Source organism: Macaca fascicularis, chromosome 8 (genome assembly GCF_037993035.2).
Source record: "Macaca fascicularis isolate 582-1 chromosome 8, T2T-MFA8v1.1".
Lineage (NCBI taxonomy): Eukaryota > Metazoa > Chordata > Mammalia > Primates > Cercopithecidae > Macaca > Macaca fascicularis.
In genome coordinates, this window is record NC_088382.1 from 142,445,924 (window position 1) to 142,465,881 (window position 19,958).

At 37.6% G+C, this 19,958-nt stretch overlaps 1 protein-coding gene across 36 annotated transcripts in view; it reads left to right on the top strand.

Moving 5' to 3' along the window:
* Nucleotides 1–19,958, top strand: part of PHF20L1 (PHD finger protein 20 like 1) — a 74,270-nt gene that overhangs the window by 48,579 nt on the left and 5,733 nt on the right. For 24 of the 36 annotated variants that reach the window (XR_012416646.1, XR_012416647.1, XR_012416648.1 and 21 more), the window contains 7 exons: nt 354–410; nt 1,617–1,724; nt 9,166–9,330; nt 13,475–13,656; nt 14,624–14,723; nt 16,299–16,494; nt 19,428–19,788. Coding sequence is in view for 22 of the 36 variants with exons in the window: in XM_073999495.1 (XP_073855596.1) it covers nt 354–410; nt 1,617–1,724; nt 9,166–9,330; nt 13,475–13,656; nt 14,624–14,723; nt 16,299–16,494; nt 19,428–19,788 (1,169 nt within the window). In the remaining 14 variants the exon portion in view is untranslated. Of the gene's footprint in view, nt 1–353; nt 513–1,388; nt 1,513–1,616; nt 1,725–9,165; nt 9,331–13,474; nt 13,657–14,623; nt 14,724–16,298; nt 16,495–19,427; nt 19,789–19,958 lie in introns of those variants that run through there. The other 12 variants (XR_012416651.1, XR_012416653.1, XR_012416658.1 and 9 more) reach the window with 4 other exon arrangements.

Below are 19,958 nucleotides of genomic sequence, written 5' to 3' on the forward strand. Positions count from 1 at the left end.
TAATCCTTATGACTGCATGAGGCATATAGACTTATTCCTGTTTGACAGATAAGGAAATGGAAGTACAGAGGCATTAAATGATGTTCTCAAGGCTGCAGAGCTAGTAAGTGGTGGAACCAGAAGTTGAACCTAAGTAGTTTGAATAACAAAAATCTCATTTAATTTATTGTTTTGGTTGTTTTTTAAGGTAAGAAATCTCACTGCTTTGTTACCAGTTCAGGCAGTAAAACATGTAGACCGTTAGGAGAAAAAGAGTCTTATATAGAGTTTTATGAGCAATTGTAATGTAAAATATTGTCCCATACTTTTAAGTTTTTCTGATTAAACTTACATATTTTTCCCCTAACCCACAGGAATATCGAAAACTGAAAAAAAAGTGAAATTGGAAGAAAAAAGCTCAACAGCATTTGGTATGAACAGAAAGTAATCTTTAAGCAAAAGACTATAAAGCTTGACAGAGAGGGAGGACATAGTCTGCCCCTTACTCTTTACCAGTTAATGCTTCCTTAGGTGTAAGTGATCATCTGTTTTAGTTCTTACTAGTGTTAGTCAGCTCCAGATACGTGACTTATTAAACACATATCTTGTTTTATATGTAACTTTTTTATCAAGAGAGTCTCTTGCTTTCTCTGAAGGAACTTTGGTGTTTATGATCATCCCTAGTCAAAATTATGGCTATTCAAAAATAGACCTCGATTTAATATTGTTGAGACTTTAGAGAATGAATAGATTAAAATAGTAATTTTTTCACACTTTCTTCTTCATTATACTTTATAAAAATGTTATTGAGTTTTCTGCTATATTTTCTATTTTCTGTGCTGTAATGACTAAATGTCACAAAATAATGGATGATAGTCTTAAATATTCTGTAGATTAGTTAACTGGAGCTTGAATCACTGAAAGTTGGTCAAATATGTTTGATAAATTATAGGCTAAACCATTGTGAGTTGGAGCAATAGCTAGTAGGAAATGTGTGATGATTTAATTTGAAATGTAGGATACTGCTCTAATTATTTTTTTAAGTACATATGATTAGGGAAAAGAATGCTTTACAATTTTGGAAAAATTAGTTTAATGAAATACATTTTTTTCCTCATGTTCTTAGCCTTCATTGTTAAACACACAGAGAATGTAAATAAAGACTGGAGGAGTTGTTTATAAATTGGTTTAATTATTTTTTAAAGCTTATCCAAAGCAAAAAGTCCATCAGATTTTTTGTTTTTTTTTTTTAATCTCCTAATTTATTCTCTCATTAAATTATATGTGGAAATGCCGAGTCTCTTCATTCAGGTCCTTTGTAAATTATGGAGTTTAACTACTTACCACATCAGAAAATTGAGAATATTACTCATTGAAAGGTTTTAACTACTGTCTGTGTTAACTTTAAGGTATCAGGAGTTGGGATTTCTCAGCACTGCTAATGAAGATCCCCCTTATAGTCCAATAAGCTTATCAGGACTTCCAGAGTCATGACATGAACAGTTTAATTGAACCCATCCACTCTGGGCAGGTGACTGGAATAGCTGATTAAAACATAAATGCTGCTTTTAGGTTAACCACAAAGGAACAACTCAGGATCAGTCGTGATTGCTGAAGTATTCGCTATTATCTTTTAGGTAAGAAAAAAGAAAAGGATAAGGAAAGAAGAGAGAAGAGAGACAAAGATCACTACAAACCAAAACAGAAGAAGAAGAAAAAAAAGAAAAAGAAATCTAAGCAGCATGGTAAGTACACTGAGATGGTTATTCCCATTTTTTAAAAAATTCGAAGTTTCCTTTGATTCCCCTTTTCTTTTACAAAATGGAGTCATGACAAGATCCCCATGTTGAGAACTGAAAAGTTCCTGTAGCTTTTCTTTACATGAAATTTCAAAAATATACTACTCTGTGGCCTATACATTAATTGTTGCAACTGATTAGACACTTTTCCTTCCAGCATTATAGTAGACTTGATGCCCTGACCAAGCACCCTTTAGCATGCTCAAGTAATTATTCTCAGTCTAGAATTGTAGAATTCCTTAAATTAGCTTTCAAGGATGACAGTGAAATAGATATTTTTACAAGAATTTGAGAAACCAACAGAATTTGGTATCAGCAAAGGCCATGTGAAAATGGAGCAGAAATCAGAGGAGTGCAGCCCCAAGCCAAGGACCCAGAGGAACCAGAAGTTGCAAGAGGCAAGGAAAGGTTTGGCCCAGGGGCTTCCAGAGGGAGCACTTCCCTGTCAAGCCCTGATTTTGGACTTCCAGCCTTCAGAACTTTGAGTAAATAAATTTCTGTTGTTTTAAGCCACTAAATTTATGGTACTTTCTTATGGCACCCCTAGGAACGAACACAACTCTAAATGTATTTTAAATGATTTAAATAACTTTGCTATCAAAATCAGGAGAGAATAATATGGGAAAGCCAGCCACAAACTCTTTCTTAGGGATATAGATCCAAAATCCATAAATAAATGTTATGAAATTAAATCTAACAATGTGTTAAAAGGATATGACCACAGAGGATTGATATGCAAAATTTTATCAGAAAATTAGATGAAACTCAGTTGTTAAAACATAGTGAAATCTGTTTCATACATGCTGTATTGGCACAACTGACCAAGTAGATAATAACAGATGTTGCTAAGGAAATGAAGGCAACTGCACATCTACTGTGGGAAACAGATGGGGACCAGGGAGTAAGGTGACGATGTGTGTTCCATGTGGCCTAAAAACCCCTGAGGAAACTCACACGGTGCATCAAATATGAGAGTGTTCACAGCAGCACTGGGATCAGCCCAGCTCTCCATCAAAAGTCATGCATTCCTTCAGTGGAGTAAATAAATGAATTACAGCAACAGAATCACGGGAACAAAATGGTAAGCTAAAAACCAAGTAACTGAAGAAAACAATGTTTCATTTATGTAAAGATAAAAAAGTTATAAAACTATATTTTTAAGAGATTCGACTGTATATGGGAAAAGCAGAAAGAAAAACAAGAGAATGATGAACAAAAATTCAGGATAGTGGTTGCCTCTAAGGTGGGGAAGGGGCGTTATCAGTTCAAACTGGAAAATGACGCAAAGGGACCTTCAAAAATGATGATACTCCCTTAAACTGCGTGATCAGTACCTAAGTGTTTTGTGCTATTGATATTCTTTGTGTCATACCCATTTTTTGTATTTATGAGACATTTAATAAAAACAGTTTTAAAAAATACATATCCAACTGGGCAGTTTTGTGGTTGGTAATCATTGTTAGTAAATTCTTCAGATTTTAACTCTCTCCATAGTCCAAAAAACATTCAATTTTCCCACAGAGTGTGAAGTTTTCACATTCTCAAATTCTAAAGCTGCCAGAGTAAATTTGAAGGTACAGGATCAAAATGGGGTTCATAAGCTTGAAACCGCTTTCCAAAGAGTCTTGAACATTTCTGGGCACTTCTATGTGTGCCTTGCTCCTCACTCCCTTCCCTTCTGCCCACTTCTCCATCACCTCTTCGTATATAACTGTGGAATTCAAACTAGAAGTGATGTAGAGGTAGGAAACTCCAGAGTTTAGTAAACAAAAACTATTCACTGTGAACTCATTTGATGACTGAATACCCTCCTGTGAACAGTATGTCACAATACAGAAATGAGAAACTCATACTGCAAATAAAACTTCCAGATGAACTCCCACCTGACCAAAGGCTCTGAGGGATTTGCCTAGCTTAGGGGTTCCAATGGAGACCTGCATTGTCAGTGCAGGAATGGCCAGCTATTTCAAGTCATCTTATGGCACAGCAGTAAACCGTGGTCTGTTCTAATATTTAGTAGCAGACGCAGAATCTTATATACAAAATACCTGTGAAAGTGGGGAAAAAGATAACAGGGGCTGATACAAAACAAAATAAGAAGGGGGCTACACTTGGCAGCACAATGAGGGCTAGAGCTTAGGAGAAGGCAGGAAATTGTAACTTGAGAGAAGGAAGAGCAATTAGGATGAATAGAAGAAAAATGGCCAAAAAAACTGCACCTTGGAATTGTGACCAGCCCTTAACTATGGTAACCCTTTACAAAGAGCATTAAAACATACTTTAAATGGTATATATTTTTATTTTTTAATGAAAAAGAAAACCTTATATATTTGTTGACATTTTAAAATGAAGCTTACAAATGAAAACCTTAACTTTGTAAATAGAGTCCTGGTAAGATGCACAAAAACATTGCTATTTATAAACAGCAGGTGTTGAGTTTGGTCATCACTGTCATCCTTGTAATTAATTATTGCATTTGAGGAGAATTTATTCTGAGCTATTTACTTTATCTTAGAAATAGCATTTTTCCCCAGATGGTTAAATTAGAAGAGTGGTCTTTAAGCAGGAAATACAGGATTTTAAGTAACTTTGAAATTTTAAAGACGTCTTAATGTTAAAGAATTGACATTATTACTGTATGAGGCTTCTAGTGTGTTTTTTAGTCTATAGTTAGCACCATGAGGGAGTTTCAAAATTATTTCTTTTATTTACCACTCAACATTATTTTATATATCCTGCTGGTACCTTATGTACCCCAAACTAAGCATTTTATAAATATTAGTACTTCATTTAATCCTCATATTAACCCTTTACAGTAGGATCTGTTATGTTCATTTTTTTTTTTTTTTTTTTTTGAGACGGAGTCCGCTCTGTCGCCCAGGCTGGAGTGCAGTGGCCAGATCTCAGCTCACTGCAAGCTCCGCCTCCCGGGTTTACGCCATTCTCCGGCCTCAGCCTCCCGAGTAGCTGGGACTACAGGCGCCCGCCACCTCGCCCGGCTAGTTTTTTGTATTTCTTAATAGAGACGGGGTTTCACCGTGTTAGCCAGGATGGTTTCGATCTCCTGACCTCGTGATCCGCCCGTCTCGGCCTCCCAAAGTGCTGGGATTACAGGCTTGAGCCACCGCGCCCGGCCTTGTTATGTTCATTTTACCAACAGTTAGAGAGAGTGAGAAAGAGAGCTCTCCAGCTCTCATAGCTAGCAAGTGGTGAAAAGCAGATTCATTTCAAATCCAAGCAGTCTGACTTACAAGTCTGAATTCTTAACTTTAACCACCATGCTATGTTATTAATACCTGAAATACTGTTTATCAAACTGTGTATTCTTCTCTTCAACAAGTTTTTACTTGTTGTTGGCATACTAAGTTCTTGTTCTTATCTGTTATTTTAATGCAGTTATGCTAAATAATAATTTAGATTAGTTGTTTTATTATTTTATGAGGTAGTAGGTTAAGATATGTTTTGATTAACAGAATTGGTTTACAAGACATAATACCAACATTGTGTTTAATTCGTGTGTATGAGAAGTCACCATGTTGGAATTTAAGAGTGACATCTTTGCCCGTTTTTAGCTTTCTACTTTGAGCAAATCACTTCATCTGTCTTTCATCTATCTGTAAATATAAGGATACTGAAGGCATACAGAGATTGAAAAGAAATAGAGTTAGAAGTGAAAAGAGACTTGAAAGCATTGCGTAGTAAAAAAGATCCCTTCAAGGAGTTTGTAAGTCATTGAAGTACATTGTAAGAGAGATAAGTGTACATAAATCTCTACCAGGAAAGTCTGATATTTGTGGCAAGAGTGGTCCAAGATAAACATTTAAGCTAGAAAAGCTGACACATCAAGGAAGGGGCTTTATGTAGGAGACCACTTCTGATCTAAGCCTTGAAGCATAACAGACTTTTATTCATAATAGCCAGAGGGAATTGGAGTGGGGAATACAGACAGGGTGCGGAATGCCAAGTTTTATTCATTTGTTAATGAAACCTATTAAATATCAGCCATGTTTTATTTTAGCACAAAATTGAGATTTCTTTCATTATTTTTACAGTCAGATTCTGCTTCTACTTTTACTTTTGCTGAAAGGGCAACATAGAATGGAGCTGATAAGAAGGCAGCCTTGAAGGTTTAGTATAGGGATTCAAATCCTGCCCATAACACTATAGCTAAGTGACCTTTGGCAGGTTATTTAAATTCTCTACATCCCAATTTCTTTTCTTCTTTTTTTTTTTTTTTTGAGACGGAGTCTGGCTCTGTCGCCCGGGCTGGAGTGCAGTGGCCGGATCTCAGCTCACTGCAAGCTCCGCCCCCCGGGTTTATGCCATTCTCCTGCCTCAGCCTCCCGAGTAGCTGGGACTACAGGCGCCCGCCGCCTCGCCCGGCTAGTTTTTTGTATTTTTTAGTAGAGACGGGGTTTCACCGTGTTCGCCAGGATGGTCTCGATCTCCTGACCTCGTGATCCGCCCGTCTCGGCCTCCCAAAGTGCTGGGATTACAGGCTTGAGCCACCGCGCCCGGCCGCTCTTTTCTTCTAAAATAAATGGTAATTGTTGTTTTACTGCATAGATTTATTATTCAAATTAAATAAAGTAATCATTGTAAAGTACTTGATAAAGTACCTAGCATTTAATAAATGCCCTTTCCATGTCTGGGCCTAAGTAATATGGTGTTGGGCAAACTGCGGTTACGGTGAGGCCACCGGAGTCGGAATGGCGTAGTGCTGCCCAAAGACTGCTATAATCTGACAGCATCAGCATTATCTGGGAGTGTTTCATTCCCAGTGTACTGGAGATGAGGCCCAGGAATCTGGGTTTTAACAAGCTTGCCAGCTTGTACACACTTTAAATGTTTAAATACACTGATATCACTTGTTCGTTAATAGTGCAGCTTCCATAGTCAGACTGCCTGGGTTTGAATGTTGGCTTTGCCATTGATAGTTGTATATTCTTGGGCAATTTAGTTGATCTGTCCTGCCTCAGTTCTTTACTAGCAGTCTTACTTCCCTCATTAGATGCTTGTGAGGATTAAAAGAGTTAATACACATAAAGAACTGAAAATTGTGTTTGGCACATGGAGAGCCCTCAATCAGTGTTGGTTGTTCTGTGGTATTTATGATGACGAGTGTAAGTTTCCCATTGCTGCTGTTGCAAATTACTGCACATCAGTGGTTTAAAAAAATACGTATTCATTATCTTAAGATTCTGGAGGTCACAAGTCCAAAATGGATCTCTCTGGGTTAAAACCAAGGTATCAGCAGGGCTCCATTTTTCTCTGGAGGCTCTCAGGGACAGTCTGTTTTTTTTGCCTCTTCTAGCTTCCGGAGGCTTCTGCATTTCTTGGCCCTTGTCCTGCTCCCATCTTCAAAGTCAGCAAATGGTCCAGTCTTTCTTATAGTGTTTCACTCTCACATTGTCTCTTCTGCCTCCATCTTTTCACTTTTAAGGACACTCACCATTACATTGGGCCCACTCTATAATCCAAGGTACTCTCCCTGTTGTAAGATCAGCCAATTAGCAACCTTAATTCCACTTTTCCACATAGCTTAGCCCATTTAAAGGTTCTAGAGTTTAGGACATAGACATTTTTGGCAGACTGTTCTGCCTCCCACAACTGCCAACTTCAAATGGATACTTAGTACAGACCAGTACTTCTCTTATAAGCTCATTTTTCCACTCTCTGTCTTTCCTTTTTACCACTTGTTTCCACCTCTCATTTCCACCTCTCATGTATTCCTTAACCTGCCTCACTTGACATCATTTTCCTCACAGAGTTGAGGAGACAGACATCATCAGGTGGGAACTTGCTCATACTCTGTCCACCACATCTGTGTGCTTACATGAAAATATTCATCTTCTTTGTCTCTATTAAAGTGGAGGGAATGTCTGCTTTTCTCTTCTTCTTCTGGCATTTCTCACCACTGCCATTCCCCTTTCCCACATCTTAAGGTTCATGTAGATGATGTGTAAGATATCCCATCTTACAGAGCCCTCCTCTAAATTTCTGTTTCTTCTCTGGTTTCTCCACCTCGCATTTCCTCTTCAGCCCCATCTCAGACCCACTTTCATTGCCTAGTTGCTCAAGCAAAAACCTAGGAATCAATCATGATAATGCCATCTTAGCTTTTGGCCTCTAGTCTATAATAGCACTCCATCTTCCTTGAAAACTTCTCCTTAGTTGCCATCACCTAAGTACCGAGCCACCAGCATTTCTTGTCTGGACTACTGCTGTAGCCTCTGAACCATCCCCCCACTTGTATGTGTGCCTTCCTGCACTCCATTCTCCATTCCACAGCTAGAGTGATCCTCCAGAAGTGGAACTGTCACATCTTGCTCCTTCTCCACACAAGCATTGAATGACTTTTTATTGCATTAAGCTAAAACTTTTTTTAAAAAGCTATTCTGGCTCCTGTCACTCTAGCTTTGTTTCCCCCTTATTCACTGTGTTCCAGCCAGTCTTACAGCTTGCCAAATGTGGCATGCACTCTTCAGCTTCAGAGCCTTCCCACATGCCTGGAATCACACCCCCACCTCCTTTTTTCCTTTCCTCACTATACCCTCAACTCTCCAGTAGGCTGCATGTGGCCTTTCCCCTTGCAAACATCTGTGGGACTCATTCCAAAACAGAGAAAAACAGAATTTTTACAGAGTTCTTCCAGGACTAATTACCTTCAGAGATTTTTTACTTGAAAAATATATTGATCAGATTATCACTATGTAATTGGTGTGCCAGGCATCAGGAGAACCTCTTTACAAATTGTGAGGAAGAAAAAGGTTAATTTCCATCTTGCATATCTTTTTTCTCTTCAACTTTTATTAGGTTGGTGCAAAAGTACCTCAATTACTTTTGCACCAACCGAATAAGTTCTGGGGTGCATGTGCAGGATGTGCGGGTTTGTTATACAGGTAAACATGTGCCATGGTGGTTTGCTGCACAGATCAACCCATCACCTGGGTGTTAAGCCCAGCATGCATTAGCTATTCTTGCTGATTCTCTCCCCAACTTCCCACAGGCCCAGTGTGTGTTGTTCTTCCCCATGTGTCCATGTGTTGTCATCTTGCATATTTTACTGCAGACACAGTTGTGATTATAATGGAGAGAAAATGTAGAAATAATCCTTTTTCACCTCTGTACTACTTCACAAAAGTTTACCGGTACCAGTTAGAACCTGGTGCCCCCTACTATGCGTATATTGTCTGGGGTATATTTGTTTCCCAATTGTTCTTGCTAAACCCAGTTCATCAGATACATATGTAGCTTTTCATGGATGAGAAGTGAAAGTAGTTGCATGATTATTTGACGTATCCTGAAACATGACTTTTGTTATTTTTATAGTGACCTTAATTATCTGACACTTTATTAATATTTCTTTCTGTATCTTATGTTGCAGACTATTCAGACTATGAAGACAGTTCCCTCGAATTTTTGGAAAGGTGCTCTTCTCCACTAACTCGATCTTCTGGGAGTTCTCTGGCTCCACGAAGCATGTTTATGGAGAAAACTACAACCTATCAGTACCCAAGGGCAATTCTGTCCGTTGATCTTAGTGGTGAAAGTATGTGTAACTATGTGATGATTAAAACAAGACTTACAATTCCTAAATGTGTAACTGAGAATAAAACATACTCTGTTAAGGGCACATGAGTTAAAAAGTTGTTAGCTAAACTAATATGAAAGTCTTGATGGGAGAAATTTGAGCTACTTTTTAATTTATATAAAGTTAAATTGGCTTTATACTTATTGGTGGAAAAGAGAGTTATAAGGAAAATATTACTAGTGTATATACTTCTGTAGGTTTTTGTACATATATTTTTATGTTCTTTACTATCAACTTACAGAGTAGGTATTATTCACATTTGATATATAAACAAGCCGAAACTTACAGGGTAACTTTTCGGCTTAGGTAGTGTTAGAATTAAGACTCTAACCAAGGTCTGTCTTAACTCCATAGATAAGGCTTTTTTAAAATAAATATTTATGGTAATCTTAAAAGTATACTTTGAATTCCTGGTCAGATACATCTGTAACCAAAGTCCTGGGATGTAGTCAGACAAGTGATTTAAATACAGGCAGGAACTAAGTGCCGTTAGGTAGTCAGAAGGCCACGTCAGCAGTGAAGGGAGCACTGGAGTTCAAATCTGTTACTTTCCTGCAGGTCCAGTCCTGACAGTGGAAAGTGTTGAATATTCTTACCTTGCTTCCAATATTGTAAGCAATAGGAAGAGAGATCCCAGCTCTAGACATTGAGGGCTGTGGCATAAGAGTAGAGCTCTAATAGTGACCAGAGTCAGAGTGAGGAATAAGGGACGGGGCCTTCAGCATAAGTACAACTTAGGATCCTTATGAGTGTGCTCACTTCCTCCCTTTTTCTTTCTTCTGACTGCCCTTGATGGTGGATACTAGGTTAAATATTTTCTTTTGCAGCGTTTGCTTCCAGGTCTAAGTCCTCCGTGGCTCATTATGGAGAAAACATTTTCTTTCCTTTATAGCACATGACACTTGCGAGATTGTATTTTTAAAAGCTTGAGGTATGGGAGGGGATTAAAAAGAAGTTACCACCACTCTTTTCCAGCAAATACAAGTCTGCTTTTTCCCATGGTTCAGTGGTTCTTCACCCCAGATGGACCTTACAATCATTGCTGTGGTGCTTTTAAACTATATTGATTGTGGATCCTACCATGAGGCACAATTGAATGAGATTTCTGGAAGGATCCTGGCAAGATACAACTTCTAGGTGATTCTGTGGAGAAGCAGAGGTCGATAATTACGTCAAGAACACCTTTACTGTGAATCATCAAGATCTGAAGATTATCTCTTGCTATAGAGAGATAGAGAATAGGGGTTATATCTAGGCTAGCTGTGGTGCTGAAACCAGAACCCTTGAAAGAGCATAAATAGAGCCATAGATATGTACTCTCTGTTCCTCTTAATCTCTGCCCTGCCCTTATGATCAAGTACGGAATCAGGAGAAAGAAAAGGAATGTTAGTAAGGTCTTAGGCCAGAAGTTCTCAAATGTTAGCATGTGTCAGAACTGCCCAGAGAAGGTGTTAAAACACATTTCTGGGCCTTACCCTCAGAATTTCTGATTTCCAACAAGTTCCCAGGTGGTGATAATGTTGCTAATCGGGGAACCATACTTGCAAAATGCTGTCTCAGGAAATAGCAATGACAGTTTAAGGGGTACTTGTTGGAAGGCAACAGCTGTTCTTGTGGCCCCTCAATTGGAGCCATGGTCTAGGTGGCTATTTAAGTGTAAGGGGGAACTTTTATTTGCTTCTTATATAACTTTGAGCTCTATCATCCATTTTACTCAACTTCCAAACCTCAGCTAAGGATATGTTTAGTGCTTGGGAGTTATTCAAACTAGATTTTCTGGAGAATATGATAAATTTGCTTGCTAACACCATAAAACCTGGTAATCTTTGCCATGCAAGTATATGTGAGATACAGTAATTCCTTTTAATGATATAATTTCAAATTAATTTTTATTTTATTTATTTATTTTATATATATTTTTTGAGGCAAGGTTTTGCTCTGTTGCCTAGGCTGAAATACTGTGGTGTGATCACAGTTCATTGCAGCCTCAAACTCCTTGGCTCAAGCAATCCTCTGGCCTCAGCCTCCTGAGTAGCTAGGACTACCAGCACAGGTCATCATGCCTAGCAAATTATTTTTGCTTTTGTAGAAATGAGGTCTTGCTTTGTTGTCCAGGCTGGTCTCAGACTCCTAACTTAAAATGATCCTCTCACCACGGCCTCCCAAAGTGCTGGGATTGCAGGTGTGAGCCACTGTGCCTGGCCCATTTAATACTGTTTATATGCTATGACAGTGTTTGAAACGGTTTTATCCACATTCTAATGAACTTGTACTTGAGAAAGCCCAAAAGAAAATTTGGATTAAAGCCAGCAACATTATGGATGGTTGAAAGTTTCCTCTTTAGGTTCTTTTAAAACAAGTTACACTGTTCATATTAGATTTTCCGTATCTAGTTGATTTACTAGCTCCATTAATATTTTCAGATATTTCTCTATTTATTTCTGCTGACCTTCCTTCCATATGTCCCTGTGACTTCAACGAGAAGAAAACTATATTTTTCTATAAAACATTAATCAATAACAAAGCATTCAAAAACATTGAAACAAGAAAAAAGTAAACAAGATTAGAAGCTGATAGAGGAAACACTAAGTCACATGAATATGTAAAGTATAAATAGCTTGAATTTTTAAAGTTCAAATCTGTTCAACTTCAGTCCAATCTGATTCAGTCTGAAAAGAAGATGTTCTCTCTCTGACTCTCTCCTTAGTTCTTCTACAAACATTCTGGAGTGGCTATATTATATATCAGGCCTCATTCTAATCACTGGGGATGTAGAATTCAACAATGCAAGGTTCTTCCTGTTACGGATCCTGATATTCTAGTAAGAGGAGACAGATGATAAGCAGGTGAAGGGATAACTCAGAATGTGGCTGGGGGGTAGGGTGTGAGGTAGGAAGGTGCTCTGCTGATTAGCCTCTGTCAGGAGCTCACACAGCATTATACGATGTTCTGTGTCTCATGATTCAGTTTTCCTAACATTTCTCCATCTACACTACTGCAAAAATTTTAATGTTCCATCATTTCTTTTCCTTTGTTATAAATAAAGATTCCCCCATGTCTGTCTCAATTTCCATTTCCTCAGTAACCTGAGCAAAACGGTAGGCTTTGGCATTGACACTGTTATACACAAACGCCTAAAACCTGGCATGAAAATTGCGTTGTGTGTAGTAGTCATCCGTATAGTCTAGTTTCTAGAATATGCTTAATTTAAAAGAATATTTTTACCAAAACAAAATTAATACATTTTAAAAATCCCTTGGGGAACTCACGGTTCTGGTTTTAAGAAATACTGGTAAAGTGATTAAGAACACAGGCTTGAGAATCAGGCATTCCTGGTATTCAGTTGGTTTTCCTGCTCAATGGCCCCGTTTCCCAGGCAAGTTATATATCCTATGTTTAAAGTGCTTAATATAGCACTGTGTGCTTACTAAGTGCTATAGTAGTTGATGCTACTGATACTGTCAATATGGTATTGTTGATTTTAGACCCTAGGCAAGCTCCTTTACCTCTCTGAAGTTGTTTATGGTACGAATAATAAAACCTGTCCTCTTTACGATCCAGAGTTTTTTTTTTTTTTTAGTGATTTTTCAAAAAGCACTTTATTAATCAAAAAAATAAGAAAAAAGAATGAAGAATCAGTGGTGTGCTAGAGCCAACTTGTGCTGGGTAATGGAGGCTTACTACACATACCTGTCCCCAGATCCATGGACAGTGGTGTCACACTGATAGTATGAAATCACAAGGGGACAACCCAGGGTTTTTATGAGGGTCAGAAGGGATAATGTTTGTGAAAGTATATGGAAACTATGCAAATTTAAATTATTGACATCAGCCTTAGCCATAAATTCTGTAAGCATGAAGTCTAAAAGATACTTTGAGTTACTTATAATAGTGTATACTATAAGATGTAAAGCAGTCATATACCTAAGCTTCAAAAATCTTTTCTTTCCATGTCCAGAGACAAGTACAGTACAGTATTTTGTTTGCTCCCCCTTTTAAAATGTTTAATAGCTTATGATCACTTCTCGTAGCTCCTTTCTTTATGAAAAATAACATGAAAATAGAAAAGTTGCACTGAGTATACTTTTTATATATATTCTAGACTTATCAGATGTAGACTTCCTAGATGATTCTTCAACGGAGAGTTTGCTTCTGAGTGGGGATGAATACAATCAGGACTTTGATTCAACCAATTTTGAGGAATCTCAGGATGAAGATGATGCTCTTAATGAAATTGTGCGATGTATTTGTGAGATGGATGAGGAGAATGGTTTCATGATCCAGGTAATTGGTTAACCTCTCTTCCCTATATATAATAATGAGTTAGTTGTTTCAGGTGCTCAACAAATGCATCACGGTGTTTTCTTTCTTTACTAACCATAGTAATAATTAGGAGATTTCCTCATTAAGTAAAGTAGACAATGTTCTTATTTTAGCAGCTCTCTTTCTTTTCTAGGGTACGTAGTTCAGTGCCTTCAAGCTGAAACTCTTTAGAATGATTAGGGCAGTAAGCCCTCACACAAATGGGCAGGCTACATCAACCTTTCTCTTTCTCATCTGCATTCGTGTAATTATTATAATAATTAACAATTTAGAGTCACCCTTCACTTGTCAGTGATTAAAAGATAAAAATTTCCAGTATTCTTAAAAAAGGAAAAATTTTGTTGCAGGGTTAACAACTTCTTCTTGTAGGAGAGATATATTTAAGGTAAAAGGAAAGCATAACCCAAATTTTGTGATGCCAGAAGATTTGGAGATGTTAGTTGAGAGCGTGAAGAAAGAGTAATCTTTTTTCCCTCCCATTTTTCAGTGGTTTTCTGGAGGGAATTACAAATTTATAGCTTCACGACACAAGCAGTACTTGAAGAGATCATTGCTATAGACACTGGTACAAACTTTCTTTTATTTTCCTCTAATTTCCGCATTTTAATAAACTATTTTAAGAGTTTTATGATGTAATTGCCTAAATATCAGTGGGAATTAGAGAAATTATGACTTTTTTATGATTTAATCACTTGATCAAAGCATGTTCTAATAGGTGCAACAAAAGAAAGTTCTTGAAGTAGTTGACCATTTCAAAGACAAAATTCATCTTAAGTCATGACTTGATTTTGTTATGTTGAATAAGAATGGAACTGATAGTGGCAGTAAGAAGCCAAGCCAGCCAATTCAAAGAAAGGGCATGTATCCTTATTCCTAGCTTATTCCTAGTGAGGATCGGATGACCGTAATACTCCTCTGTTTTCTGCAGTGTGAAGAGTGCTTGTGCTGGCAACACAGCGTGTGCATGGGGCTGCTGGAGGAGAGCATTCCAGAGCAGTACATCTGCTATATCTGCCGGGACCCACCGGGTAAGGCTTTCTGCGCCGTGCTGATTGCCATGATGCCTCCATGTCTCCTCCAGGATTCCAGAGTGTATCAGCTGTGTTCACCACCACTATAGCAAGTTCTCACATGATGTCATTGATAGGTTGTTGGAAACTATGGCTCCAAATGAAACAGCATGCTATATGCCATAGGAACTTAACTTGTATGTATCAATTAGCTTATGGTACAATTCATTTCTTTATTCAGTGTGTCAGTTTCCAAGAACCTATTGATTACACTTAGTGAGGACTCACTGTACTTCTTGGTCAAGTAGACTGAACTTCCATATTAAAATTTTAAAATATTTTTTCACTGTTACACTTTTATTTTCCACACTGATTACTTAGACAAATACATTAGCATATATTTATCAACAAAATTACTATCTTACTGGAAGAGAAGAGGTGTAACTTTTTCCTGGAGAAGAATTAGCCTCTGTCTGTTCCTCTGTATCCATTTCTAGCTAGGCTTATTTGTGGCAATCGGAGTAGATCTGCATTCTGAACTTGCACGCTACTGACGTGGCAGTTCTGCATGTTCGACTCATTGTAGAGCAGGTGAGGTCTTAGAGCACTGCCTGTGATGCCTTTATTTTACTGATGAGGCCGACTGAGATGGAATCTGTGCTTTTTGACTCTCAATCCACCCTGCTGTCTACTTGGTGCCTTCTATGCTAGAGGATCTTCAGAGAGCATATTCTGCGTGTTAAATTTAACTACAACCTCCAGGCAGGAAATAACTAGGTTTTCTCAAATAATAGGCATGTGGTGAATTGGTTCCATGACTATTGGAAAAAAAGAAAAAAATCAAAATAAGTCACAAAAAAGTCACAGTAAGAAGTAAGAGAATTAATTATTCACAGCCATATGAATGTAGACATTTGTTTATTCATTCACCAACATTTATAGTGTTCATTATTCATTGTATTTATTCAGTAACAAATGTAGACATTGTTACTTATTCAGAAGCATTTATTGGATGGCTTCTATTTGCCACTGTGGTGAGATGATTGATTTAAACCATGCCTTTAACCAGCTAGTAGTATAGTATGGGACACAGGCACATAAACACCTCATTGTAATAGGATCTAATTTGTATTAGCATGGAGGATGTGGAATTTCATAGGATTCTGTGAAATCACACACATGGGGGAAGGGTTCCGATTCATTCAACTAGAACTCTATGGTTCATCCAATTCAAAACAAAGGTTAGTGAAAGAAATAACCCCTGTCTAGTTTTTATCCAGCCCTTTGAGCCTTTTTAGAGGATAAATGATGACTACAAAAAATTGAAAGCAGTGCACTCAGGGTTCCCTTTGCAAGTGTCATCTACCACTGACCACGTCCTTAATGGTGTTTCTTCTCCTGGATGGGCAGGAATGCTGAAGGTGTGAGGAGCTCTTCCTGCACCAGTTCCTCAGAACGCTGTCTTACTCTTTTTGAATCTACTCCTAGTGCTAGATCTTGCCTTGCTTAATGAGCAACGTTAGTAGGGTAGCAGTTGAAGAAAAATCCGAATAAGTACAATCCTTTGTGATTTAATGTCAATTTCATCTGCAGGTCAGAGGTGGAGTGCAAAATATCGTTATGATAAGGAGTGGTTGAATAATGGGAGAATGTGCGGGTTATCATTTTTCAAAGAAAATTATTCTCATCTCAATGCCAAAAAAATAGTTTCTACACATCACCTGCTTGCTGATGTCTATGGTGTTACAGAAGTGCTACACGGGCTACAGCTGAAGATTGGAATACTAAAGTAAGTGAAGGGTGGCAAAGGGAGAGTCACACTTCCGTGGACGTTTTAATTCAAACCAACACTGTCGGCCTTTTGATGGTCCACAGTAACAGTTTGGAGGAGAGAACAGGTGTTTGAATAAAGTTTCATTTTTAAAAATAAGGAAAGATTAACAACCTTTTGGATGCGTTGGTGCTTCCTGCCTATTCTCCTAGAATGTGTAAGTGTGGTTAAAGATGTATATAGCATCTAGTATTTCAACACATTTTAGCTCCTGTCCCACTGTTTTGTATGCTTACCATATGTGCAAAATTAAGTGCAGTTGCTGTGGTGAACCCTATACATTGTGTCCTCCTTCAGGAATGCTATCAAGATGAAATAGATTCTAAGCAGGGTGAGTGTTTTTTTTTTAATAAAGATTGATTTAGAGGGGATGAAGGGAGCCTAAAAACCAAATTCACTTCTCTGCTGTGCACCAAATATGTTAGTAATCCTGTACAATTTTCTCTTAAACAAGTCTGAGTCTCCCTAAAGAACGTATCAGAATATTCTTGAAGTCCTTATTTCCAGTCCTTCCTAATGCCTAACTGGAATTCTTCTTTAAAAGAACAAACAAACAAAAACCCACATTTTAAGTAAAAACAGGATGATTCACTGGTTCTTCACAAGATTTTCTTCATTTGGATGCACTTGCCTTGGCCAGAAACTTGCCCCATCCTCTCCTTCCCTTCTCATCCTTGTGTCTTTCACATCCTATCCATTGCAATTTGTGAACATTGTTCAGTCCATTCCTCTCTCCCTTCCCAACGGTACTGTCTCAGCCAGGCTGTTAGATTTCACATGAACGATTGCCATGCTTGTCCATTCTCTGTGGCTCCAGCCTTGTACTCTATCAGCTCTTTCTTTGTACCGCTGCCAGTGTAAGCTTAGGAAAAGATAATTATCAGCTTGTCTTTCTTCAACTTAATGTACTAGAGCATCTTCCTGTTGCCCAATGAACTGAGTCCTTCCATGACACATACTTTGTCTACCATTTTGTTGCCACATGTTCACTGTGCTTTTTCCCCCAAATGTTTCAGCTATCCCAAACCATAATCCCGAAATGAAGCGAGCTTTTCCATTGCTCTAGGCCTTTACTCACACCCAGGATAAGCTTCTAACACTAGTGCCCTTAGCAGATGCCTTTCATAATTACCTGCCCAACTAGAGTTGACCACGTTCTTCTTGGCAAACTCCACGCATACTGGTGTCAGGTACTTTGGCATACTTAATTTTTTAATGCCCGTCTCCCCTTACTAAGTCATGGGATCCTTTAAAATAGGGCTTGTGTCCTATTCATCATTTTGTCTCCAATTGATACTGTAGGGTAAGTACCCAGTAACTATTTGTTGAATAAAATTTGCTTCTTTTTTATCATAAGCCTGAATATGAATTTGTTTTTTAAAAGGCCATGTAAATGCTAAGACTTAAGGGAGGGAATAATTTATTAGGTCTTTTTTTAAAACCTGATTTCCTTCTTGGTATCGGTGTGAGTTTCTCTGCATTCATAATTTTGCCAAAGATTTTAATTGGACCCTTTCCGTTTCATATACTTATAGGCCCTCTTTATGTTAATATTTTAAATCATAGTATCTGTTATTATATACGATTTATTGAAAGTCCTACATGTCATGTGCTTTCATGTGATATTTCATTTAATCCTTATAATAAGCGACCTCATTTCATTGTTGGGTAGTGAAAGACAGAGATTTTATAATTTGTGCAGGCTTCTTTATGGCACAGCAGAATTCAGCCCCTTGGACTATTGGACTACAGTGCCAGCTTTTCTTCTACTATGCCTTTTCCTGATTGAGAGTTTTAGTATTTTCTGAATGTTAAATTACTAGGGATTCAAATGATAAAATTTATCATTTCAGAAACAATACTTGAGTATTATTGGAAGAGAACTAATTTAACTCAGTATTATCAAATTTGGAAATTATTAATATGCAAACATTATTGAGCCTTTTGAAAGGTTTATATCTCCCGAATGTCCTTTCACTTCAGCTCTGATGATTGGATTCCTGTTTTACTTACTGCAGAATTAACTGTACAATATCATGCTTACATGTTCAGTGAGGACGAGATAAATGGGCATTATCAAAGATTGTTGATGGGGTTGTAATTAGTATAATCCCTTTCGAGGTCACTTGGGTAGTACCTATCAATATAAATGTGCATGTTATCCAGCAATTCCATATCTAGAAATTTATCCGACTGAAATATTCTGACTTGTACGCAAAGATACACACAGGTACACAAACATATAACAGTAGGGAATTGGTTGACTCAACTGGTACATTTGTAAATATTCAGCCCTAGAGTAAAAGTAAGGGAAATCTATCTGTATGACATGATATGGCAAGATGCCCATAGCATGTTACGTACAAAAAGGCAGATTATATGTGTCCTGGTTGTGTCAAAAGAAGATGTGTATACTTATCCATTTAAGAACTGATTTTAGGTATACAGAAAAAGTCTGGGAGATTATACCTCAGTTATTTATGTTTGCCATGGGAGAAGAAATTTTTACTTTCTGTGCATTTATATTTAGGATTTTTGTCATCAGGAATTATCACTTTTTGACTGAATAAAAGTTTTTAAAATATGCTCACGTTAAAGTTTTTCAAATTTTACAATGAAAAATCGGTAGAAAAAGAAATGCATGTATCAAGTGATGATATGAACTATCAACACAATTAAATTTGTTATTGCTTTTCTGAGTATTATTTCTTTAATTGAGAAATTCAAATTTTGGATGAAATCCTGGAGGGAGTTAACTTAAAGAATACCTTTGCTTTTGTCTTCAGAACTAGATGTCCTCCTAACCTAGTTCTGAAATAGATTATTGTATTCGCCCTAATAGATTTTTTTTTTTTTTCTCTGAACTGCTGTTTTTCCAACTTTGTTTTAAGGAATAAACGTCATCCTGACCTTCATCTCTGGGCTTGTTCTGGGAAACGAAAAGACCAAGATCAAATAATAGCTGGGGTAGAGAAAAAAGTAGCACAAGACACAGTTAATCGAGAAGAAAAGAAATGTGTACAAAACCATAAAGAACCACCTCGTTTGCCCCTAAAAATGGAAGGAACTTATATAACAAGTGAGCACAGCTATCAAAAGCCGCAGAGTTTTGGTCAGGACTGTAAATCTCTCGCAGACCCTGGGAGCTCAGATGATGATGATGTTAGTAGTTTGGAAGAAGAACAAGAATTCCACATGAGAAACAAAAACCGTTTACAGTACTCAGCAAAAGAACACGGAATGCCTGAAAAGGTAAAACGGATTCATTTTTTCTTTGCTTGGAAACTATGATAGGACAACAAAGGAAAATTTTATAAAATAAGACATACTGAATTCCTAGATTTTACTTGTATTTCCAAGTTCCCCAGTACCTTGTTAAAGTAAGGAGATTTTTTTGTTTTCCCTACAGGAAAACACTGGCC